At 33.6% G+C, this 24988-nt stretch overlaps 3 protein-coding genes across 4 annotated transcripts; 1 reads left to right on the forward strand and 2 right to left on the reverse strand.

Annotated features, from left to right (window-relative positions):
* Window positions 1-954: 954 nt before the first annotated feature.
* LOC126689429 (protein OBERON 2-like) lies at window positions 955-7963 on the forward strand. 2 transcript variants are annotated; one of them, XM_050384620.1, is made up of 5 exons: window positions 955-1310; window positions 3153-3584; window positions 5685-6253; window positions 6370-6436; window positions 6881-7963. In XM_050384620.1, the coding sequence occupies exons 2-5, from the start codon at window positions 3194-3196 to the stop codon at window positions 7321-7323; spliced, it is 1470 nt and encodes a 489-aa protein (XP_050240577.1). In that variant the 5' UTR covers window positions 955-1310; window positions 3153-3193; the 3' UTR covers window positions 7324-7963. The 2 variants fall into 2 exon arrangements, with proteins under 2 accessions (XP_050240577.1, XP_050240578.1); XM_050384621.1 differs by having other exon boundaries at window positions 3158-3584.
* Window positions 7964-11224: 3261 nt separating this feature from the next.
* LOC126689431 (uncharacterized) lies at window positions 11225-12512 on the reverse strand. Its single transcript, XM_050384622.1, has one exon. It carries the CDS (start codon window positions 11992-11994, stop codon window positions 11437-11439), a length of 558 nt encoding a protein of 185 aa, XP_050240579.1. The 5' UTR covers window positions 11995-12512; the 3' UTR covers window positions 11225-11436.
* A 7079-nt stretch (window positions 12513-19591) lies between these two features.
* LOC126689432 (uncharacterized) lies at window positions 19592-24306 on the reverse strand. Its single transcript, XM_050384623.1, has 6 exons — window positions 24102-24306; window positions 23604-23709; window positions 22016-22060; window positions 21794-21902; window positions 20445-20751; window positions 19592-20000 (listed from the first exon to the last, which is right to left on the reverse strand). Exons 1-6 carry the CDS (start codon window positions 24147-24149, stop codon window positions 19803-19805), a joined length of 813 nt encoding a protein of 270 aa, XP_050240580.1. The 5' UTR covers window positions 24150-24306; the 3' UTR covers window positions 19592-19802.
* Window positions 24307-24988: the final 682 nt, after the last annotated feature.

Below are 24988 nucleotides of genomic sequence, written 5' to 3' on the forward strand. Positions count from 1 at the left end.
GTGGGGATTGTGGGTTGGATGGATTATGGGTTTTGGTGGATCGTGGTAGGCGTGGGATGGGCTGTGGGTTGGTGTTTAGGTGGCCGAATCGATGTTGGTATGGTGATTGGGTGGCTAGATTTGTGGTTTTGGTGTTTGGGTGGTTGTTATGATTGGTGATTGGTATTTGCTGGTTTTTTTCTTTCTTTCTTTTATGTTTTGTTGGTGGTTTCTGCCTTGGTGGGGTGTGTGTGATGGTTGGGTGGTGGTGGTTGTTGCCTTGCTGGAGTGTGTGGTGGTGGTGGTCGCTACCTTGCTGGGCATGTGTGTTGGTGCAGTGGTGGTTGTGATTAGTTTGCTTGGGAGATAGAGACAAACCGAAGAGATAAAGATAGAGAAAGAGAGGAAATAGAGGAATGGAAGAGATATAATTTTTTTTATTATATTTGTATGGTTTATATTATTTTAATCAGTTGGATGTAAAAATATAAATTGGGATGTTGAAAGAATTGTAAAATAAGATTGTAAAATAGATAAAGTAGACTTTTGAGGATACAAAATAAAACTTTTTTGCATCCCCGACTGCTAATGCTCTAAGAATGCCATAATATTCAATAACAAAAAAAAAAAAAAAAAAAAAAAAACCTTAGCACATCTAAAAAAGACTAATAAGAAGCAATATAAAATTATTAACACATTTTACTTTAAGATAAACTCTATAACCAAAGTTACCTAAAAATTAAAAATCATACTATGACTAAAAATTAAATAATTTAAAATATATATATTTAAAATTATTTTATAATATTTTTTTAAAAAAGGAAAAATATAATATTTCAGGTGAATTTAGGACAAAAATAAAACATGGATTGGAAGATGATGGAGGGGAGGGGGGCAAAAGCGTCATTTCCAAATCTCTCCCCCAAGATCCCACATGTCATCCATTTAAATTCCAAAAATGTCCACAACGACGATCTTTGCTGTTAAGATTCTCTCTCTCTCTCTCTCTCTCTCTCTCTAAAATTCTGTGTTGGGGTTTTAGTTAGGGCTTCGCTTCTTCTTGTTCTTGTACCTTTGCTTTTTCACCTGTGTTTCCGCAAATCCTTCTGTTCTGTTCCTTAAATCCTAAACCTAAACAACAACAACGTTTCTTCTCTCTCTTTGATTTCGGTTTCAGAAATTTTGTTTTCTTGAACACTTCAAAAAAAAAAAAAAAATTCATTTCCAAACCTCGTTGTACTTCATTTTAGCTTCGTTGTTCTTTAACGAGCTTGATTCGTTGGGATCGGAAACCTTTTCATTGTGAATCTGAGGAACACAGCTAGTTTCAGGTGATTTTTTTTTCTTTTTTCTTTTTTTGGTTAAATTATTTGAACTTGTAATAATTATAATTAATTAACTGTGTTTTAAAATTAAATCAATGTTCTGGATTCATTCGATAATTAAAATGTATGTATGTGGCGCTTCTAGATAACATCGTTTTCGTTCGGGTGTTTGGGAGTTTTTCGAGCTATGTAGGATTAGTGTTTATGTTTGACTTTATTTGTTGTTTGGAACCTAGAAATTTCCAGAACATACTAAAAAAAGAAACATGCAATTTTTTTTTTTTTTTTAATTGAATGAGAATTGTAATTTTTCATGGCTAATAGTAATTTTTACGGCGTTTAAATTTTTGGTAATGTAAGTTGTCTTCATTTCTTGGTTGGTCTTTTGTGAGTACGGGTGTGACAAAGAAAACCTGTGATGTGCGTTTCTCTTGTTATTTTATGTAATTTGTGTAGATCTGTTTAATTTATGTGGGATTTGAAGAAATGGATGTATCTATTTGTTTGGGTAAATTGAGGCGCGACTTCTCTAGCTTAAAATGGCGCGTTCTCCCTTTGTAAGAGCAAGGTGGAGAGCGAAGTAGTGAGAAAAGAAAAGGAAATTGAGGCTATATGGAAATTCATGCTGCAGGATCAATTTAATGATTTCATGATCTGCTTTTATTTCAAGTTACTATTACTAACAAGTATGTAAATGGGCTTCCATTTCAAACATTCCTGATGAATAATTGGTAGAAATCTATATAAGTTATATGGGCTAATTTAAGTACCTATGGGATACCTAAATGGGATTTATTAATTAGTATTTCTTGTCTCATCTACAAAATATCTCTAAGAAAAGGAGTAGGATTTTTTATTTATTTTTGGATAGGTGAAAAGGAGTACGACTTTTGTTTGTTGCAGACATGAACTAACACTAAAATCCTAGGAAGCCAACGAACTCTGCCTTTTAAAAATGAGAAATACTTCATGTTCATGATGATGAACGCAAATTATTTAAAAAATTACAAATAATTAGATGGGAGATCCTAAAGAGTTTTAGAAATAAAAAAGGGACGTACAAAGTGTTTTTGAGAACAATTATCATTGGACAATATGATAAACCAGTAATATAAAGTTTAAACTAAAATCATTATATAATTTTCTTGTGCATTATAAAAATACATAAGTGTTATAGATATGATCAAAATGAAGTATATGATTCAATCAAAATATTTCCCAAAAGACAAAGATCAAAAAGCACAAGAATGGTAAATTATCCTTATGTGTCTTTTAACATGTAAACAAAAAATTGTTTGTGTAGTACAACACCTTATATATGGTGTTGGGATAATAAATGAATGGTTCATGCTTTTACTTTCGAGATCCATCGATCAATTATAATGACTCATATATATCTAGCAAAAGATTTGAAAAGCAAACCTAGGCATGCTTTGTACATCCTCAAAAAGCACCAGAAGGAAGAAAAGGATACTTTATTAAATGAGATTCACATTCGGTCAATTGAAGCTCTTAGACCTTGGGCTTTGAGCTTTAAGCGTGCCTAAGCGCACTTTTAACAACACTGATGGTGGCTGCACTGCTGCACTTATCTTTATAGTGTCTTATTTTCTTTTCGAGGAGCAAGTTGCTTTTTTAGTGTTTTCTGATTAATATGCCTCAATGTACAAAGTTTATATTTGAATATATGCATTGTTTTCCTTTTTTTTGGCGTGCGCGTGTGTGTGTGTGTGTGAAGTTTAAGTCAGAACCAGTAAGGTCTGGAGCCTTCAAAATGGCTTTACTTTTGCAATTTAGTAGGTTCTGTAATTTTTTTACTGCCACTGATATCTAAATGGCATTGAGCAGCTCAGCAGGCACAGCCAGTTGTCAGCTGGAAAAAGATACATATGGAGATTGTTTTTTATGATGAAAATAACGGAAGCACAACAGGGACAAATGAAAATGGTTCTCTTCTAATGCCGGTTTCACCTGATGATTCTGGTGAGGGTTTGCCATATGCTCCTGTAAATTGGCCCAATCGAGGTGACACTTGGACTTGGAGGGTGGGGAAGAGAATTGCTAGTACTGGACACTATTTGGACAGGTACCTTTATCTTCCAAAGCGCCTTTGCCGTCGTATTGAGAGCTCATCAAACTCATCACGTAGGAAACATGGTTTTGCAAGCAAACTTTCTCTTGAACGGTATATCCGAGCAGCATTCCCTGGTGCTGACGTTGAAGCATTTTTCAACTCATTCAGCTGGAAGATCCCGGCAAAGAAATCGGCATTGACAAATGGTCAGCTGTAATTAACAAAACTTTTTCTTATCAAAAATTTATTTTTCACTTCTATTGTCGTAAACTTGAGATTTCTGTTTTGATATTATTAAATATCATCTTTTGCATTGTCCCCTGAACAAATACTTTTATACTAAATTTTTTTTAGTTATGTTCATGTTACAATTTAGTAGTTGCTAGTGTAGCCAGCATTGCTGAATCATGAATTTAGAGCCATTTTCTAGTCTGGTTAGGTGCCCGTTTGGTGTAGCCATTTAACATTGTGCTTTTTCAAAGTACAATCTCTTAAAACCACACCTTTTCAAAGTATTTCACATTTTTTTTTTAAAAACCTCACTTATTTATATGTGCAATTTTTTCAAGTAGTCCAATTTCAAAAAGCTGAAAAATAAGTTGTACTAAACAGGCTTGTAGTTAACACTGGTTCCAGAGGTTATATGTCTTCAGGCAACACATATGATTGGCATCTTGTTGCTGAATCCATGAGATCAGTGTCCTAAAGCTCATGATTGGTCTGGTGTTTTCTATTTTATGCTAGTTGCAATTTAAAGCCTATCAAAAGACTCATCAATATTCAAATGATTAATGTTTGTTCTTCTTATTATTCCTTGATGTCTTTAGATTTTGTTGATGAAACTAGAAGTGGAGTTAATGTTAAGTTAGAAATTTGGACTGATGTTCTAGAATTTGAAGGATTTTGGCTAAGTAGAAATAAAACAAAATATGGAATGTAGGTTTGGTAAAAGTAGAAATAAAGATGAATGGGTTGTAAAATGTGATGGTCAAGAGATTCTAAAAAGTGAAAGCTTTTGATATATCTTAGATCAATAATTCATAAGAGTGGAGAGATTGAAGAGAATGCGAATCGTAGGATAAGGGTAGTGTGGATGAAGTGGCAAAGTGCAATAGAAGTACTGTGTGATTGTAGAACACCTTGTAAGTTAAAGGAAAATTTTTATTAGATAGCTATAATACTAGCTATGCACAATGTTGTAGAATGTTGGGCTGTTAAGAAGCTACATGTTCAAAAAATAATTGTAGCTAAAAAAGAAAATGTTAGATGGATAAATGGAAATACAAGGAAAGATAGGATATAAAATGAGAAAATCCCCTCTATAAATGAAAAGATGATAGAGTCACTAGAGATGGTTTGGTCATGTGCAGAGCAGAGCAATTAATACAACAAATACAACAGTAAGGAAGAGTTTGGGGGAACGAGAAAAGCTAGAGATGTGGAGGGCAAAGGTTAAGGAGATAACAGAGATAATGGAGGGTATAACTATGGATATGATAGAATGGCAAAAAAGAATACATGTGGCCAATCCTAATTAGTTTGCTGATGATCCATATCTAATCTAAGATGTTGGGACTAAGGCTTAGTTGTTATTGTTGTTGTCGTTGTTGTTATGCCAATGGTTGATTAAATTCTCACCTTCTATATATAAAGTCATCGTGATAATCACATTTAGTGAATAGTTGAATGATGCCAGTTTTCAAAATGCCATGCTACCATTTGACTTTACATAGAGGATCTTGAGAACATCAATAAACTTTCGGATTTTCAATTTTGTTCATGGAGTACTTTATATATTAGATAACAGAATTGATAACTCAGAGATCATTTGTCACCTTGCCTGTTGGATTTTTACTCCTGTTTTTTGGGTGGTCTAGCGTGGACCTTCATATTGAATTATCTTCAAGACTGTTTCATGATTATGCATTCTTATATATGTTCTTTATAATATTTTATTTTGGTTTATTAAAGGGAAAATTGCAAAAACACCCCATGAGGTTTGGGTCATTTTCAAACACACCCCTTTACTATCCATTTGAATTTTAAACCCCTTAGGTATACAGAAATTGACCAAGTTGACCCCTCTGTTACACTTCCGTCAACTATTTGCCATTTTTCTAAAATTCTTTATTACCTGTAATTATTTGATAGTACATCAGTTATGATCAGTATCAATGCAGTAATTTTGAGACTGTATTTAGAATAATGTTAAATGCTTAAAGTTAATACCACTGTAAATATGGATGTCTAGATTTAACACTTGTTAATCTTTTTTGTTCTTCTTTAACAATGTTGCCCTGCTACAGGTCATGTGGAACGGCGAAATTTATTGACTATACCTCTTGAAGAGATGGCAGAATATGGTGTGTCTGATTCCCCAACTGATACTGGGGGTTGTAAGGCTGGCAATAAAATGTGCAGCAGCATCTTGGAGCAATCAGAAAAACCACCATTAGCTGCCATGCCCTGTGATATTTGCTGCAGCGAACCTCGGTTCTGCCATGATTGTTGTTGTATCTTATGTAGCAAGCTTATAAATTCAGAGCATGGAGGCTACAGTCACATCAAATGTGAAGCGGTGGTGGATGAGGGTTATATATGTGGGCATATTGCTCACATTGACTGTGCTCTTCGATGTTACATGGCTGGGACAGTAGGAGGAAGCATTGGATTAGATGCCGAGTACTATTGCCGTCGTTGTGATGCTAGAACAGATCTGGTTTCACATGCTGCGAGGTTTTTACAAACTTGTGAATCTATTGATTCTCGTGATGACATAGAGAAGATTTTAAGTGTTGGTGTCTGCATCTTGGGTGGTTCACAGAAAACCAGTGCAAAGAGGTTGCTGATTCGTTTTGAATCAGCCATTGCAAAGGTAAAACTGATCTCTAGGTATTGAAGTTTTTAGCTTTCTTCTAAAGAAGTTATCCCGGCCCTCTTTCAGGGTGTGTAAAACCAACCAGCAGTCTGACAATTTGATATTTACATCAGCTTCAAAGTGGGACTTCTCTTGAAGATATCTGGAAAGTGGAAGACAGCTTCTCAGCAATTTCCACAGGTAATTTTCCATTTTAAATAATTCAAATTAATCAGCAAACTCTGCCAACAACTTAAGATTAGCTGGACACTGCATGAAAATGTATTGGGTTAACTCTGCTCAAGGTTTTTCTATGGGCATATAGTCATACAAGTATAAGAAACGGCCTCCCAAAGTTTTGTACTCTCTTATCTCCCTCTCTTATGGAAATGGTAGGTTTTTTCAACTTATTTCTTATGAAACAAGTCTACCTACATTTGGCCAAACTTTAGAAAACCATATTTGCAAATGCTGAAATTTGTTGATCCGTGAATTTAATGGCTGATGCATGCACGTCTCTCGACCTGGAAACAGTTTTGCTTTGAATCAAGTCATACCACTGTCTCTGACATTGTTATTATAAATACAGATGTTTGTTAAACCATTCTACTTCTCTCAGCCTTGGATGTTTGTTTTCACAAGCAGGTGCCTTTGATCATGGAAATGCTACCCTGGAAGTTATGAATGACGAAGACCCTTTAAATGTCAGAACAAGCTCAGGGCACACTTTGTCCATTGCTTTTGACCATCAATCAGAATCTCTAAGGCTTGAGGATGAGATTGAACAAGTTCTACAGGCACTGCGAAAATCACAGGACTCTGAATTTAAAATGGCAGAGGAAAGGCTTCATGTGCAGAAGAATTTTCTTCTTAATCTGTATCAGCAACTTGAGAAAGAGAGGTCTGAACTAGCACGTTGCGCATCATCAGCTGACCCAAATGCCTTGCTCGATGCTGTCTTGAATAGAGTAGATCAGATAAAACGGGAACTGAGGAAACTCAAGGATATGGAAAGGGTGGCCAATGGCTTTGGGAAGACTTCTAAAGGAATCCTTAAGGAACACTTCGGTTTGGAAACTCAGAACTAAACCCTCAAAACTATACAGTTTAATTCGTCATCTGTTCATCAAATTTTGATCTTGAACTGATCACCTGTATATTTGGAGAGCATATACACCCTGTCAGTTTTTGGTGGGGTCATGTAGCAGAGATACTGCAGAATCTGCTTGTGCAGCGATAACAGCACATCAAAGCGATGAGAATTCAGTTTGGAGCTTCTGACTACCCTAATGCTTAATTAAACAGTGGTGGATCCGCAGAAAAACAGTGTAAGAGTTGGCAAAGGGATTGTGAAAAGATTACCTGCGATATATTAAAACAACATTTAGATTAAAAAACCGGTTGGATTCAAATCCTTTTGGCCATGTTAGACTTTCAATGAATTTTTCCCTCACAGTTTAACTAGTCACCATTTTTCTTGAGTAAACAGCTTGTGGTGGCCATAGGTAGTATCTGTATACATTAGATTGGGTTGCAACTTATGCTTCCATGGAACGAGAAAGTATTTCATGAGACCGTCTCATGAAACACATTCTCACATTCAGTGGGTCTTACACACTTGTGGGATCCACATTCTGTGATGGTGTCTCATTAGACAAATTTTCCCATGGAACAATATTTTGAGGTATGGATGCATGTTCTTAGGAGCAACTTATCAAATCGAATGAATTGCAATTTGTTCCTATAATTTCAACTTCCCCCTTCTTTTTCCTGTTTGGTGCACATTTATTAATGGGATGGGATGTCTCTGGTAGGATTACCAAACAAAAGTCTCCGATAGAGTAACCTCAAAAGCTGTGTTACTAATACCCGAAATTGAAAATTTTGATCTTGTTAAAAAAGAAAAAAAGAAAAAAAAAAGAGTTTTATTCAAAGCACTGCTGCAAGAGAGACTTTCTTATTCTTTGTATATTTATGCAAATAGTGATCTTTGATGTAAGCTGAATATAGGAGATATGATTAATTATAGCATCAAGAGGAATAATTTCCCGCAATCTGATCTGAATTCATCAAAGCAAACATGTTTACGGCAGTAAGCTGACAATTTTGGAATAACTTTTTCTGACGACTGAGAGTGCAATGCAAAAGCCCATTGCTACGAAGGGAATCGGAAACGCAAGCACAAATTCGTTCCTGCATTTACTTTATGTGATGGAGGCCAGAAATGGATTACCAGATTCTGTCTCTTTATACGTGTTTTAAGGTCCTGGCATGCATTTGTAACAATGAACATTTTTTTTTTTTTTTTGAAAACGTAACAATGAACATTTAAAAACGTGGTAAAGGTATATCTTTCTATTTCCTTTTGAAATAGACCAAATGGATGGAGTCTATGACAAAGATATGATAAAAGTTTTAATTACAGAAGATGTATATCATGTCACATCATTTATTTATTTATTTTAATTAGCAAATTACACAATGTCTGTTGTAATAGTTCCTTGAATTTTTATCTTATCTATACGACTTTTAAGGCCTCAGGTATAACTATACTTAAGAGTTGATACTTAAATCAACTTCTAGCAAATAAACAAAATACTTTTCAACAAAATACTACAGCTGAATGCTCGTTTAAACTATCAATCTCACCCTCCAACCATTACTGTAGGAGGGGAAAGTTTAGTATTATTTGAAGTGTAAGTACCATTTCAAGGTAAATCAGCTTAAAAAAAATTACTCAAATTAACATTCAAGAAAAGACTCGTTTCCCAAATCAAAATGACTAGACTACAAAATTCGTTGTTGACTAATTCAAAGATTTTACCTGGGCCATGTGCCTCACGTGTTGGTTTAAAATAGACAAAATACAGAGTTAACCATAAAAAAAAAAATGCAAAAACAAAACTTCATTCTAAAATAAGCCATTCAAGAACTGAAACAAAGAACATTAGTGCATGACTCCTTTCTGGTTTTTCTGCATCTACCTTTTCTTTTATACAAATGCTCATAGATTGCATTCCTTAATTTGCAGTTTACTGAATGAAGTTTCAAGTCACTAATACGCATAAAGGAAGCATTCAACTTACATTGGTTATTGATCTGCAAGTCAAACATGACACAGCACTACTACCATTAATTTTCCTCTGAATTAATCGGAAACCGAATGACACCATTGTAATGAGGTAAGTAACCATTCCAGGTTAAGGAAAAATTTCATCGTAAAAATTTCACACAGGCACAATGAAATACCTTAATCAAGTAGAGCACTAAATGCATAATGAAAGATATCTTAATAGAATGACAGATTTCATGAGAATTATGAAAGATATCATTTAAGTTAGAAATGCATAATAATACTTAATAGAATGACAGAATTCATGAGAATTATGAAAGATCTGATTTAAGTTAGAAATGTTGAATGACACCATACGTCAAAACTCAAAATTTCTAAACAGCCCTACAATAGCTCTATTGCTAAAGACAGGAGGACTTATATTAAAAGTTGTAATGTAGGGAAATGCAATTAGACCTCTAAAGTGATCCATAATTCTAAACTCCCCAAAGAACAGGTCTTTCACTTCCAGAGAAAGCAAAATCCCTAACGCTTGAAAAGGAATCTAACTATAATGAAATCTCTCGTGGCAAGCAACGTATCAAACAGAAAATTTATTCTTCCTCCAATCTCATTCCAGAATATTTAAATTAAAATCTTTGCTCAAGCATCAGAAAGAACTTTGGCTGAGACTGCTGCACTATCACAGATAGTTAAGTAATTTAGAAAAGAAAGAGAAAAATGATATTGTAATTGGTAGACCAAAGAAAGCGTGTAGAAAGTCAAGCAACATAAAGCAGGATTTGGGAGGAACAAGATAATCTGATCATAATATTGCCAATGAATATCTTTAATGTCAGACTAAGGGGATGTGGTGGACCCACTAAAAAAGTTCAAATGCCAAGACTGCAATACAAACACAACAGTAGGGATCACGTCAATTGGGACTAAAAAGAAAAAGAGAGGAAAAGTAGACTTTAACTCCTTAAGGAAAACAAAAAAGAAATCAAAGAACCTAGTGGCCTTGTAAGATAAGGTAAATTTTCATCACTTAGTGAAATCTAGATAGGCTAAAAGGGATATTTTAATCACTAAAAGTAAAAGGCAAAATGAAATGCTTAGGTCTAAGATTAGATGGCTTTCTACTAATGGGCTAAAAGCATATATTCATTACAATGCATGGAGCAACTAAGGAATCAATTCTCGGCAAAAATAAAATAAAATAATGCATTTGATTTATCATGAATTATGAAGTGAATTTTCCTACCTGGTGGATTACAAGAATCACTGGCATAGAAATTCAGACCAGACTATAATGTTCCAGTCAATCACCAGGTAATTGCAAGGGGAAAAAGTAGAAACACTCAAAACTTCTGGGATCCCATAAAGACAATTATTGTATTCAAAACAGTGACCACTATTTGACTAAGAATCTTCAACCTTAGAAAGGCAAACAACATAATACCTGACACAACTATGTTCTCTGTTCTATTTTTTTACTTAGCAACAGTATAAAGGCCTAAGAAAGGAAGAAAAGAAGAAGACAAAGTTTTCATCAGACAACCATAAGGTTTTGTTTATTCAAAAGTAAACACAAAAAGGAAAGTGCTTCAACTTTCAACACCACTCTCTAGCCAAATTAACTAATCCTACAATACATCAAGAACCATCTAACCTACAAAACAAAATGTCAGTGGAAAAAAACAAAAACATGCCAAAGTAAAGCGACATCAATGAACTAGTACAAAATTTACATTCAGTGGATTCTAATTAGCTCAGCTGATGAAGTCTCTTGAAATCAAATAACGGAATTGGCTTCGAATTCCACTTATACCAAAAACCAATTGATGTTTTGAGCTATCGATATCGGGCAATCATCATAAAGCAGTGGCCACAGGTTCAAATTCTATCATCTCTATAAAAAGTAATAACAATAATAAGACTCAACGATCATATTCATTCTTCATTGCCATTGCCATTGCCATCACACTTTCCATGTGACAAAAACAACATTTCATGATTCAACAACAAAGGAAGTAGAAGCATACATAAACTAGTCCCACCACCCACCCCACTAACTTCAAAACTAAAAACCCAACTCAAAATAAGAGCGAATAATTTAAAACTTTTTTTTTTCTTTTTTTAATAATTACTGTACAAGCACAAGCCTACCTCCCATACCTCCTCTAAAGCCGCCACCATTCCCATCTCTCCAAATCTCTTCATCTCCACCATCACTTCCATTTCCCCCACCACCTTCCACACCTTCCTCATCACCCTTTGGCACAGTCACAATAAGCTCTCCATCAGCAAAAACCGCACTAGCCAACTCGGGGCGAGTCGACTCGGGTAGCCGAAACCTCCACATATCAAGCTCCAAACTATCCAGAGACAACTCAAGCGACCCACCTTCCCTCACCACAATCTTTGTCACCCCAGGATGGATTTCAACCATGTGGGCCCTCACTTCACCGATATTCTCATCCGTCTCGGCTATGAATCGGAAACAATCCGGTTTTTCCTCAATCGACACATCAGCATCGGACCGAAATGGAAGCTCGAGAACTCGGCTAAACACATGGGGTAAGCGCCTTAGCTTCTTTGAAGACAGACCCAGAAGAGCTTGAGCTTCGGAGAGTGGGTTTCTTGAATTGATGTTGTATTGGATTGTGATATTTCGCTTCTTTGGCATAGGGTGGACCTTCATGTTTGCTGAAGAATTTTGCGTTTTTCTTCTCCCTTAAGGATTCGATGCTTAAATAAAGAGAAAAGTAATGAAAGATTGAATTTTTATATACTAGTAGTGAAAAAGAAAAGATGGTCTTTGTGAAGAAGAAGAAAAAAAAAAGACCCAATTTTGGATGGGAATCTTAAGGCTTTATCATCAGATTGTGAGGTGGAAAAGGAATAATCATAAAGGGGAATTGGAAATAATAATGGGTTTTTGAGTTTTGATGGGAATTTAGACAAAACCTAATGGAAAGAGATACAAAAGAAGGGCCTAACAAGTGTCAAGGAAAACAAATTCCCTCTTTGTGGGTGTGAGATTTATTTTGAAGTTTTTTTAACAAGGAATGGGGAATTTGAAGAACTGGGAATTGCAAATTTTGGAAATGAAATTCTGGAGGCAATAGAAGAAGGAAGAAAAATGGGTTTTGTTTGTTAATGGAAACCTCTCCTTTTTTGGGATTGTGCAGAGTGGTAATGGGAATCACTGCGGAGATAAAAAGAAGAGGCGAAAGGAATGTTAATAGGCCCTGTATTTCTAGGAAATTACAAGAGCTGCCATATTTTTTTGTTTTATTATTTATATATTTGGTTACTGTTAATATCAAATTATGGGGGTTTGTTCATTTTGCGTGGTTTTGCATGCGTGTCCAAGCAAGCAAGCAAATACTGTAACACACCTTCTTCTTTTTTTTGTAGACATCAGTGATTTACATCATGACCACACGCTTTTCTTTTATATAATAAATAGATGAACACATAATATATATAAATCTTGTTACGTATACGGAGTATTAAATTTTAAACAAAGGTTGTTTTTTTCCTAATCATATAGGCTTAAAAATTCAATGAGTCAATGACCCTCCCTTGCCATTTGAACTAAATTTTAAATGAAATATACTAATCCCTCTTTTATACAAATCAAGTAATAAATGTGAAAGATTTTATGTGAAAACAAAAGTGTATGATTTGGGCATAATTCTTGAAAAGGAAACGGTTGAAAGCTTTGCTTGTGGATGATTGTTTTCATTGAATTCTTTTCTTCATTGGGTTTGGACCATAAGCCTTATAATTTGAATTCTACCATTGTTAAGTTGCAAGCATACAGACAAAGGATGGTTAAGGAAAAGTTATAAGGACACTCAATTTTCTAATATGTTTACATGTCAATTTGTTATTGATGTACAATAATTTCTTTTTGTGGTAGTTTCATGTGTAAGTAATGTAATTCAATTACAAGTTAATATTTAAACATATTGTGAAATTAGATATGTTCATAGGTAGGCTAGTGATTAAAATGAATACACATGACCCCTTGTTAGAGAATTCAAACCAAGCAGGTGGTGGTCAGATTAATACTTGAGAGTAGAGGTCATTAGGGGAATTGGGTACGTGGATTTTCTCACATATGGGAGATGCCACAAGAGTTGTGTGTTGAATTGGAGATGGGTTATCTCTTGCATCTTCTATGGATTTTGTTTTTTCTCTCTTGAATTGTGTGTTGAATTGGATGCACTTTTTATAGTTTGTTTTCATACTAATGTGGACAAAGTTCATCCTAGTTTGAGTCCTCTTGTGGATGATTGTAGGTTGCTCTTGAGGAAGATTCTTGACATGGAAGTTAAACATGTGTTCAAGGAAGGAATAGATGCACTCATGCATTGCCTATTTTGAGGTAGAACATAGTTCAAGGATTTTATTTTGTTTTACTTTGTTCCCTAGTATTAACTTATTAATACTTATGTTGATTTTGATATTTTGGTAGATGTTAGCATAGCCTTGTAGTTACTGTTTCAGGGAAATTATTGTGTACTCCCAAAGTACCATAAATGCATACTCCTTCCTCTTACATGAATAGTGGGTCCCACTATCCACCATTTATGTGAGAGTAGGAAGTACACATTTATGGTACTTTGGGAGTACCTAATAATTTTCTTTTATTTCGTTAATCTATATCCTTAGTTACCTTAAAAAAAAAAGAGTAATAAATGTGTAATTTAGTTTCAAGAATAAGGACAACCACCTTGTGAATAATTTTCTGTCAAAAATACATCGCATGCATCAAATCTAAAAACAATGGGCTACTCCACCCCTAGATAATAATATCTTAAGGGATTGTAAAATCTTCAACAGAGTAAAATGTAGCGTGTAGGGTGTGAATTTTCTTTATTTGGAGTTTCTTTCTTCTTTTTATTATTTTTCTCTCCCAATACCACATATTAACAAAAACAATTGTGGAAGTAGTATTTCTTTGATTTTTTTTGGGGGGTCCCCAAAAAGTTTTTATGAGAACTCATAACCTATTGAATTAATATTATATCATTGGTAAAAGTCTTATAGTTCATCTAACACCACTTCATGTTTCTAAAGGATATGTTTGAGATTAAAATTCTCTTTTCCTATTATAACTATTGATGTATTTAAAAAAAAAAATTATAACTAGTTTTATAAATAATGTACAAACAGATGTGTGCAACAATTCATATATATATATATATATATATATTTTTCAATTGTAATTATAGTTAAATTTTAGGGTAATGGTCTATAATGTGTTAGGTATACACATGTAAGTAACAGTACCTTGTAAAGGAAAATAATGAACTTGAAATATTAAAATATTATAAAACCTACCTCATAGACATAAGTTTTTGTGTTTAGTGGAGTTCAACAAATTCTCGAATTTTAAGGAAAATATTAAAGACTACCAAGTTTTACAACATAGAATTGACAAGCTAATGTAACAATAAATATGATTGACGAGTTTCAATCACTGCATATTTGAAAATTTGAATTGTCTCACTGGTAACAAATCAGTTTGTAAGATTATTATAGTAAAATTTATAGTACTTGTAGAATTACTCAAATTTTAAAAATTAACTGACAAGTTGGATATCAGATTTTTATTAGATAATCTTCAAAGTTGTAGACAGTTAGAAATTACACTTTGACTGAAAATTAGTCACAAATTATTACACTCCGCCTATTTTAGGCACTAATATTTAAGAATTTGAAATATAAAATTTTACTTTTTTGGCCTAGTATTTTTTTAAAAAAATAAATTTAATATAAAATGAGGATATTTTGAGATGCATATTTTAAAAATGGAGATTGATTTTATCTTCTTTTTCCCCCTATTTAGGAAATGTCTAAGAATCTTCTCAAAAAAGAAAAAAGAAAAAAAGGAAATGTCTAAGAAATCGGCATGTTATAGATTAACTTTCTATTTCTCTAACATGTTAGCATGAGTCTAAGAAATTGCTTTTTCTTACAAAGCAATGTGAAGCCTAAGAAAGATGATGTTGCCAAAAATAATTTAGCAATACGGGAAATCATAACACTAAAAGTCATTTTTCCTTCCAAGTCAAAAAAGAGAAAGTACTAATCACACCTTTAAACGACCTCTCTTAACTTTGCTTCAATGTTGATAGCAATTAGAACACTTGCATAAGTGCTTGTATAATAGAAAAAATATCACATTTAGACAATCAAGTCCAAAATTTACTTAAATCAAGTTATGTAAAGTTGTGTAAAAATACATGATTGTTACCGTAACTTTGTAAATTTACACTATTCATTTTACATTTATTTATTTTTATTCTTTTGTTACATACTTCAAAAATGAAAGAAAAGAGTGGATGATAGTTATAATGTATAAAAAAATAGAGACAATTGAAAACAAATATTGATATTTTAATGAAATATGGTTTAAAATAGATAGTCGGATATGAGTGTTTTAAAAAGTGAGTATGTATAATAGTAAAAATGGTAGATTCTTATACTAAAATAAATTCAAATTTATGCCGGAGCGAATGTGAAAGATCTTTCGGCTCAAAAGTTCATCTGACTTCGAAGTTGAACCACCAGAAAACGAGTATATGTTTCAATTACGCGGTTGTTTTCAACCTGGAACACGTTAGACGAAAGTTGCATGCAAGATCCACCACCGCCATGGTTAGCAAAAGTCTCCTTAATTGTAAACTGTTACTTTTCCATAAAGCGCGTGCGTTGGGTTCAAAGTCACAATTCAAAGAATTAATTTGTTATTGAAAAAAAAAAGTTTGATTGAAGGAGAAAGACAAAAAGGGAAAAGAAAGTTTGAGAAGATCGTACCTCATTCACCACTATTCATTAAGCGACAAAATTAAATTATTCTAATCGTTACTAATACATCTTATAATGACAAGGCATTTGAGGGGAAGAATGAATATATTGGTTGGAGTTTTGTGGCAAAATAATTATAGATTTAAGGGTAAAATACAATTAATATCTTTGACATTTGGGCTAATGTCAGTCAAATTCAAGATTTTTCAAAACTGACTAATTTGGTTCCAAAACCCAACTTGGACCCTAAATTGTTATTCATTTTTCTTCTCTCTCAAGGTGATTAAGAATTAGGTTGGTTAATTTTGAAAAGTTTTAAACTTGATTGGCATTAGCCTAAACTTCAAGGTGTTAAGTGTATTTTACTCTAAATTTAAGATTTTAACTCTCTTGGATTGCCAATGCACGTAATTTATGAATGATTATATGTGTAATAATATTCAAAACCTCATATTGTTTAGGTAGGATAATATTTGAATTTATAGCATTCGTTTCAATAATATTCTTACTGATATGTCAAAGTAACAATTGATTTCTTTTTGGTGTAGACAGATTCAATTTAGTGTCTTTTACTCGATGATAAAAAACTTTATAAATTAAGTTAACATTATAATAACTAATGCTAATATTAATAAGCTTGTAGTCCAACTGACACTTAACCCAATATCGAGATTTTGACCCGCTCCTCCCTCCTTTTCCAAATAAGCAAAAAAAAAAAAAACATTACAGTGAGATCACTAGGGATGGAGGCATTAATTGACCCCTCCCCCCCCCCCCCCCAAATTTTTTTTTTTTTAAATATTAGTATATATATGAATTAAATTTAGTAGTTTTATTCTATAAAATTACATTTTGCCCCTTTAACAATATCTTTGATTCTTTTTAGAGTAACCTTACAGTTACAAACTTATCTACAATATTTGTATAAACTGTTGAGGTACGAATTCTTATTGGTTCGCATCTGAACCTATTACTTACATAACTTTTTTACTTACCAATAATCACTCACTATATCAACAAATATACCTCTAGCACTATCATCATTTTAAAGGCCATTAAAAAAATTTATAGATCTAAAATTTAAAACAACATATACTAGCCCAAAAATATTTGTGCAACAACAAAAATCACCAATAGCAAAGCTAAAAAAAATTAAATCCAATTAACTAATTTTACTCAAACAAACAACTGGCCCTTTAAAAAGTTTTAAATAGAATAATTTTGCCTTTATCCAACAGGGGCACACATCAAAAACTCAAAAAAAAAAAAAAAAAAAAAAACCCTCAGCAGCTAAGAATTTACCAAGCTAGAGGTTAGAGTTGCTCCCTTAACTCAAAGTCCTGACTCTGCCCCTGAAGATCACCATAGATACCAGAAAATTGTGGTGGTTGGAAATATAAGGATTAGTGAAAATTTAAAATGATTTTGCATAACTGTTTGAATAAAGTTAAGAAATTCAAGAAATTGAGGTCATGCATTACTCTAACTTATTAAAGTCTAGAGACAGAGATGGTTCAGCCGAAAAAAAAAAAAGAGACAGAGATGGAAGTTGCTATGATCCTTCCTGGAAAGGATGAGAACTAAAAGGGTGCATTTTTATAATGCATGGGAGCCAATAAACTCTGAAACTTGGACATGGACATGGTTTTTGTCTTGTCCTTATTTCATTTGTGGCGTCACGACTCACGAGTTGTTAGGTGTTGAAGCAGACATTGTTTTCTGCAACATTTTCGTTGTAACGATAGGTGGTGGGGCATTTGAAGGCCCCCACAAATTTCATGTGTTATCACTTACCAAACCATTTAGCATACTGTGCTCTATGGCCCAAAAATGGGACATATTTCTTTTTCAAGGACACATGTAAGTTGTTGAATCCCCATAAATTTATAATGCAATGGTTATTTCACAAAAATAGCTACTGCTTTTATTGTGTTATCCAAAAAAAAAAAAAAGCTACTACTTTTATTGAGAATGATTATTCTTTTAGAATGAGTTTTTTTTTTTTTTTTTTTTTTTTTTTTTTTTTTTTTTTGAGAAAAATGAGCTTTTAGAATATGTTAATTAAAAAGCATAATCAGAAAAAATTTCATAATGTTTTCAAAATTGATTAAATAGAAAGATTGTAAAGAAAAAATTAAAAAGTTTTGTTCAACAAACAAATTGTGTAAAGCTATTTTTATCAAAATAAAAAGTTATGATAAATAATTAAATTCTTTTAAAATAAATAGTGAAACTTCAATTTAAAATACAATAAAATTTCTTCGGAATTTCTTAAAAACTTTTAATTTGGTACTAGAGTTATAACTGTTTAAATTTAATATGAAATTCGATAATAAAGTTTCGCTCAGAGTAAATATTTATAATGTATTACACGGCATAAACACAAGTGCATGTAGACCCAACTCTTGGGTTGTTAATTTCCCAAAAAAGGAAAAAAAAAAAAATAGGTTGATATAATTAATGTTTTTATTTTTATTTTTATTTTTTGAGTGAAATAGTTGAAATTTCACTGTATAGCAGGCTCAAGTTTTTTCATTTGCTGAGTGGTCAGTCTCAACTCTCAACAACTGCAGCCAACACAGACTATCCCAGAAAGAACACCCCATACAAAACATGGAGCAACAGAAGTACAGAACCAGCAAAACTACGAGCTATAGAGCCCACTTGCTATATGCATGGGCTAAAGAATTACAACTTACAAGCTCTTTTAACCCAGTTGAATAAAATACAAATTCCTTCGTTAGAGTCGATCAAAGCTTCAATGTCATGGATTATCATGCGAATTTCCCATTGAGCTTTGCAAGAATCCCTTCTGAATAGCTTCTTCTACCACAACCAGCGCATTTGGCAATGGTCACAGCATGGCTGAGCAGGCTCAAGTTTGTTGGCAATCCAACTACCACACACACATGGTAAGTTCACACACATGGTAAGTTTACTACGAGCAAATTTTATTTTAGATAATTTGAAAATGAAGGGTAGGAAGATTTGAACTCTACATATTTCTATTAAAACTTTTAGAATGAGCTATATAGCACACTCGGAGTTTACTTAGAGCAAAACTACAGGGCTAAGAGTTGACAAAAGTTTCTTGAGTGGAATTATAGCCATAAAAAAGGTGTTCACAAACTTTCAACATATCAGATCAATGGAACCACCGGCTTGCCAACTTTAGAAAAAGAGGTGTTTCAGGCTTGCCACCACTTAGGTCAAAAGTTTTCACATAACCTCATAATGAATGCAGTACCGCACTCTCTTGTGCAGCCAGAACTGCCATCCACAACAACTTGTCCTCAGCACTCACATAACCTCATAGTGACTAAACACCACAGCCGCCAGCATTGCTTACAATGCCTTACCCAACCTTCACTGCCTTTCCCAGTAAAGTCATTGGATACAAATTCAGGAATTAACCAAATATGTGTTTTTATGCACAGGAGCATTTACAGTAATATAAACAAATAGTGTCGAGATAGCACAAAGAAATGGCCATAACATACCCTGAGTTTGATAAAGTCCTTTAGAACATCTGTCATTGCCAAAATTCAAACTAGAAAATAAACCTCTTTTCAAATTCCAATTCATAGTTCCTTTTATTTTTTGATAGGTACAATTCATAGTTCTTTTATACAGTTCTTCTCTGATTCTCCTGCTGTTTATTGACATCATGACATGCAAATTATATTACACATGTTGAGAATTTAATGGGACATCCTGATGATGCATGTGACGCCTACGGTGAGATCTTTTATGGCCACGAGTATGTCCCCTAGGTGGCGTTGGCTTGCTTGAGGTATTAGGGAGATGAATCTCATCCATTGTAGCCAGATTACCAAAAACGCAATCGAAAGGGTCTGCCATCACATCAATGCCAGGGTTCCTCTATAACAATAAAATAGGTCAGGCAAAAGGGAAAGTTATATTAAATGCCATGAAAGAAATGAAGGGACTTCTCCCAAATGGCAAGGATAAAAACAAGTGATTCCATTTCTATTAAAAATCAAAATGCCTTCTCACTTAATAAGATTGTCAAGCTCTTCTTAAGCATCAAGCTAATAGCCTTAAGTGACAAGCATCTATAGCTAAGCCAAACATATGATTATAGTCAAACCCAAAAAAAGACAATTCAATTTTCATTCCCAAGAAATGTGAAAGCAGGCACCAGAAGGTCTGTTGCACCGTAACTAATACCAATTTTTCCACAATTCAATCATTAGTTTTAAGAAAAATTCCATTGGAAGTGTAATAATTCTATGAAGATAAAAAAATAAAAAATAAAAAATAATAATAATAAAAAAAAAAAAAAAAAAAACCAAGTATACTTACAGGAACTTGTTTGGACTCAAAATTAGTCCTTTTGCTGTCAGTGTCATTGTGGTAGTCAGTATGCTCTTGGTTGTGGAAATCACTGTGTGAGTCACCATAGGACTCGTGGGAATTACGTTCTGAGTTGCTGGGAGAGTCACTCTCATTTGTCCTTTGACCATGTACAACATTATCACTAAAGAAATTTCTATAACGCCACCTTATTTTTGGCCGATCAGCTGTTGAATCATCAAAAACTTCTTCAGAATAGAAATGCTTAGAGATAAGCTGCATTCTCCAAGGATCATCCCGATATTTTGTCACTATTCTGTCAATTGAAATATATGTCATAACTATAATATTCAATTCAAGTTTAGCCACACAGATATCTGCATGCACACATGATATAAACAGGTTTTCTTGCATTGCTAGAATACATTAAAGGATAACTGAATTTATATCAATTCAATTTTAGGCAAATTTGGCACTCTTTCCGCTTTAAGTGTATACAAACCTTGAGGAAATGGGTGATGCTGTGATGTGATATAAAGCACTTTGAACTTATCCGTGATTCCTGTCTAGTCTATGGGCCATAAACAGATTATAGAAAATTTTAAGGAAGAGAAACAAAAAATCGGGGCAGGGGCTAGGAAGCAAGAGAGAAGAAGAAATAATAGTAAAAAATATATATATTAATTTAAAAAAAAAATCTTACATAAGAAACATTGAGTTTCAAATCTAAAGATGTTGATACTGGTAAAAAGTATCATATATACTAATTTATACGATTGAAATTTCTAACTGTTTGAAAGAAATTTTAGAGAATCAGGATGTTTGAATGAAGCGAACAGGTCAAAACATCATTGAATACTTTGACAATAACTAACCACCTTAAATGCCAGCCCACCACTTAGTTACAGGCTAGATCCCTCCCCTGAGTTAATTGGACTATTTTATATATTTATTATTTACTTTTACATGTAAGATTAAAACATAGAACCAACACTATCTCACACACCTATTTACTAGCTGAGCTAGTTGAAATCATTGACTGTCCAACTTTCATACAAACTCAGCTCAGCCCCATGAGACTCCATTAATGGTTTAGTTCTAACTAAAGAATTGATTACTCTGGATATTGATAATAATATGAAGATAAATTTCTAAAACTTCAGAAACAAATGATGCACAAATATCTAGAATAAACTAAAAATCTAAGCTACATTGGCTAAGGCTCATTAACTAGCTTAGGACAGCGACCATAGTCTGTTGACATGCGTCTTAACAAATACCGGTAATCAGTTTAACTAGCATATTGCACAAATGGGAAAAGTTCACAACCAAAAAGCAAATGGGCGGAGGAGACCTACATATTTGCCAACTCCTTCTGCATCCGACTTCCATCTATTGCAAGAACTTGATCAACACATGAATCAAGGGACCTACCAAACCTCCACAACCCAAAGCAAATGGCAGCTCCTGCAAAAAAGAAAGGTCTAATAAAATAGAGAAGAGGGGGGAAAGACATGTAGATGCATAACATCAGCAATACCGATGTTGAGAGAAAGAGAGAGAAAATTGGTTTATCTGACCTCCTGAAAGATTGATTCGAGAAAACCTACCCAGTCTCCGTGTTGCTGTCAGGAAAGGACTGAAATTATAAAGTGAACTATAATATATATATATATATATATATATATATATATATATATATATATAAAGCGAGTGCAACAACATCAATATGCCAAAAATAAAAAAGGTCAAACCATATTTAGACAGCTATGAACCTATCATCTAATCATACAAGTTAAAAAGCAAAATATTTACTCATTCTGACCATTTATTGAGGAATTCTACCATGTGGAAGAACATTCCCTTTGCTCAACTTAACAAGTCCCATAGCAAAGAGAACAAAATCAACAAATCACTGGTTTCTAAAACCTTCAGAAAATGCTTTAGCTTCACATTCTTCTATAAATTTGACTCTGTGTTCAGAACTGATATCAAGCTGACCCAACTGAATAAATTCTTTATTCTCCTAATTAGGGAGGCTACATGAATTCATTAGACTTTGTCCCATATAGTTTATGTATGGAATTACTGAAGGATGGTTTAAGTTAATAATCCACAACAAAACAGATTACAAGGTGTTTATGCTAAAATACAGGGTGAAAATTTTCTTAACTTTTTTTCTCCAAAGATCCTTCAAGTTAATAAGATTTACACAAAGACCATGAGGCTGCAAGAATGCAAAGCTATCAATTCTCATGTATCTGCCAAGAGCCATATGACTCAGTGGCACTTTCCTATTTTTAATATGAGTAGAACATGGGTTCGAATCCCCTTCCCTCACTTGTTGCAAGTGGAAAAAAAAAAAAAAAAAAAAAAAAAATCACATACCTTTTGGCAAAACCATTTTTAGAAAGTTAATTGATGTGATCTGCCTGTTTGGTTGCTAGGAATATAAACCAACATCATAACTAACTGCAACAGACCAAGACAATATGCGTTCCCAAAACTCCAAATCATACAGAAAATTGATTGATAGACATAAACACTAATGCTTGTAAATCCAGTTGCAAAATTGATAAATTCTTTTATAGCAATGCACGATTAAGTAAAAATGTCTGGTATCAAAATTGTGTTCCCCATGATATGCAGTGTATCAAAATCAAATTTATTTTTAATTGAAACATGAAGAACGTAACAACATAAATATCATGCTTAAAAAATCTAGCTTTGAGGTTGACAAGAACTTTCATATCATAGCAACAACAACAGTTCCAAGACATGGTTTTCTCCATGGATGTTGTATTACAAAACACAACAAACACAATCCACAACCCAACACAACACAACACGTCTTCATATGGAAAAAAACTAATGATTCAATTGCTCAATTTGAGTGAAAATCCATGGACGTACGCCACAGTCAACGTGTCTCTAAAAATTATATAATTATGATTATACACCCATACAAATTAGTCAGAGTTGGCCATCTGTATTCAATGAATATGATTATACACCAATGGCGAACCAAAAAAGAAAGTGTAGACAAGTAAATTTTATGCATTTATACACAATACCTATGTATTATTTCTTGTCAATAAATGTAAAATACAACTCAAGCAAGTGTTATCTCAAAAGGGTCACACACAAAACATGAGTAGAAACACATACCGCCCCACGCAACACCGGCACCCATAAGAGCTCCAATGCTAAAATCCCTTACAGCAGTTGACTTGCATGATAGAAGAACACTTGCTTCTTGAGGCGTTATTTTGTCCTGAAACACACACACACACACACACACACACGTTAACTGACAATGTGGTTCATTAAAATTTACAAACTCTTTAAGGATTCTTTTTTAACCAATAGTATTTTACAAATTCTAATATTTCTCTTGAGATTAGATATCATTTTGAAAACACATTTCTAAGGTAAAATATTTTCCATTCAGTATCTTATAAGTGCTTGATATGCAAAATAATGAAATTCTTACCGATAAAGTCACAGATTTATATTTAAAAAAAAAAAAAAAAACGCTAACCAAACGAGAACTAGGAAAAAAGAATCAGATATAGAAAAAAGTCAAAAAAAGAAGAAGTGGAAAACTAGGAAAAAAAAGTAGATAAATAATTGAAGGGTTTGAAGAGGTGGGTGTGAAAGTAGTACCTGTTTGGACCTGAGAACTTGTTCCAGTTCGAATAGAGCTTCACCCATTGATTTTCACTCTAGTTTTTCACCTATTTGCTTAGCTCAAATGTGCAGAGGAATTTACCGATGAAATGGATAATAAAAAAAGGAATAAGTATTATTTATGGGTCTTTTTTGGCTGCTTGTGGTGAGTGTGATTTGGCAGCTGCAAAATCCCAGCTTTGTTTGGTGAGTGCTGGTAAATGGTAATGCAGGTGAAGTATGAGAGTGACACTGAAAGTCATGGATTGGGGCCCGGCCCATGTTTAATTTGTGGATCAATCAAATGGATCCCAAGTTGTGGATCGAGTCCAAATAAAGCAGCAAAACAATTTGTGGAGAATGGTCCATCACTGAGTTTTGTTTTGAATTGAGGAACTTGTTAGCTTCTTCGCAAAATGAAAACAAATGAAGAGTAACTTGAAACTTGTACTAGGATTGCTTTTTGGCGATTTTGGCCCATTAGCATTGATTTTTAAAATATTTAGGCTCGAAACACTGTTTGGGAAATATATAGCAATATACCACTTTTTTAGGTACTCGAGCTTGGCAAGCTCGAGTACCATGTTTTTTTATCCACTATCGCCCCATATTCAAGGAGCCCTATAGTGGCGTTTTTAAGCCCTATAGTGACGTTTTCCTGCAAAAATTTTTTATAAGTCCCCATAATAGGTTAAGGGGCCCTATAGTGGCGTTTTTAATCTTTATAGTGACGTTTTCGGGACCTATAGCGACGTTTTCCTGCAAATTTTTTTTTGTAAGTCCCATAACAGGTTCAAGGGGACCTATAGTGGCGTTTTTAATCCCTATAGTGACGTTTTTGGTCCCTATAGCGGCGTTTTCCTGCAAAATTTTTTTATAAGTCC

Source organism: Quercus robur, chromosome 6 (assembly GCF_932294415.1).
Source record: "Quercus robur chromosome 6, dhQueRobu3.1, whole genome shotgun sequence".
In the NCBI taxonomy this organism is placed as follows: domain Eukaryota; kingdom Viridiplantae; phylum Streptophyta; class Magnoliopsida; order Fagales; family Fagaceae; genus Quercus; species Quercus robur.

Bases quoted from the DNA above. Each gene is read 5' to 3' on its own strand.
- LOC126689429 (XM_050384620.1), top strand. From the start codon at position 3,194: ATGGAGATTGTTTTTTATGATGAAAATAACGGAAGCACAACAGGGACA. The intron at 3,585-5,684 runs GTCAGCTGTAAT...GCCCTGCTACAG, and splicing joins GAAATCGGCATTGACAAATG to GTCATGTGGAACGGCGAAAT. The intron at 6,254-6,369 runs GTAAAACTGATC...TATTTACATCAG, and splicing joins TTGAATCAGCCATTGCAAAG to CTTCAAAGTGGGACTTCTCT.
- LOC126689432 (XM_050384623.1), bottom strand. From the start codon at position 24,149: ATGGGTGAAGCTCTATTCGAACTGGAACAAGTTCTCAGGTCCAAACAG. The intron at 21,903-22,015 runs GTCAGATAAACC...TCTTTTTTGCAG, and splicing joins TCGAATCAATCTTTCAGGAG to GAGCTGCCATTTGCTTTGGG. The intron at 20,752-21,793 runs GTAGGTCTCCTC...TTCAATTGACAG, and splicing joins CAGAAGGAGTTGGCAAATAT to AATAGTGACAAAATATCGGG.
- LOC126689431 (XM_050384622.1), bottom strand. From the start codon at position 11,994: ATGAAGGTCCACCCTATGCCAAAGAAGCGAAATATCACAATCCAATAC.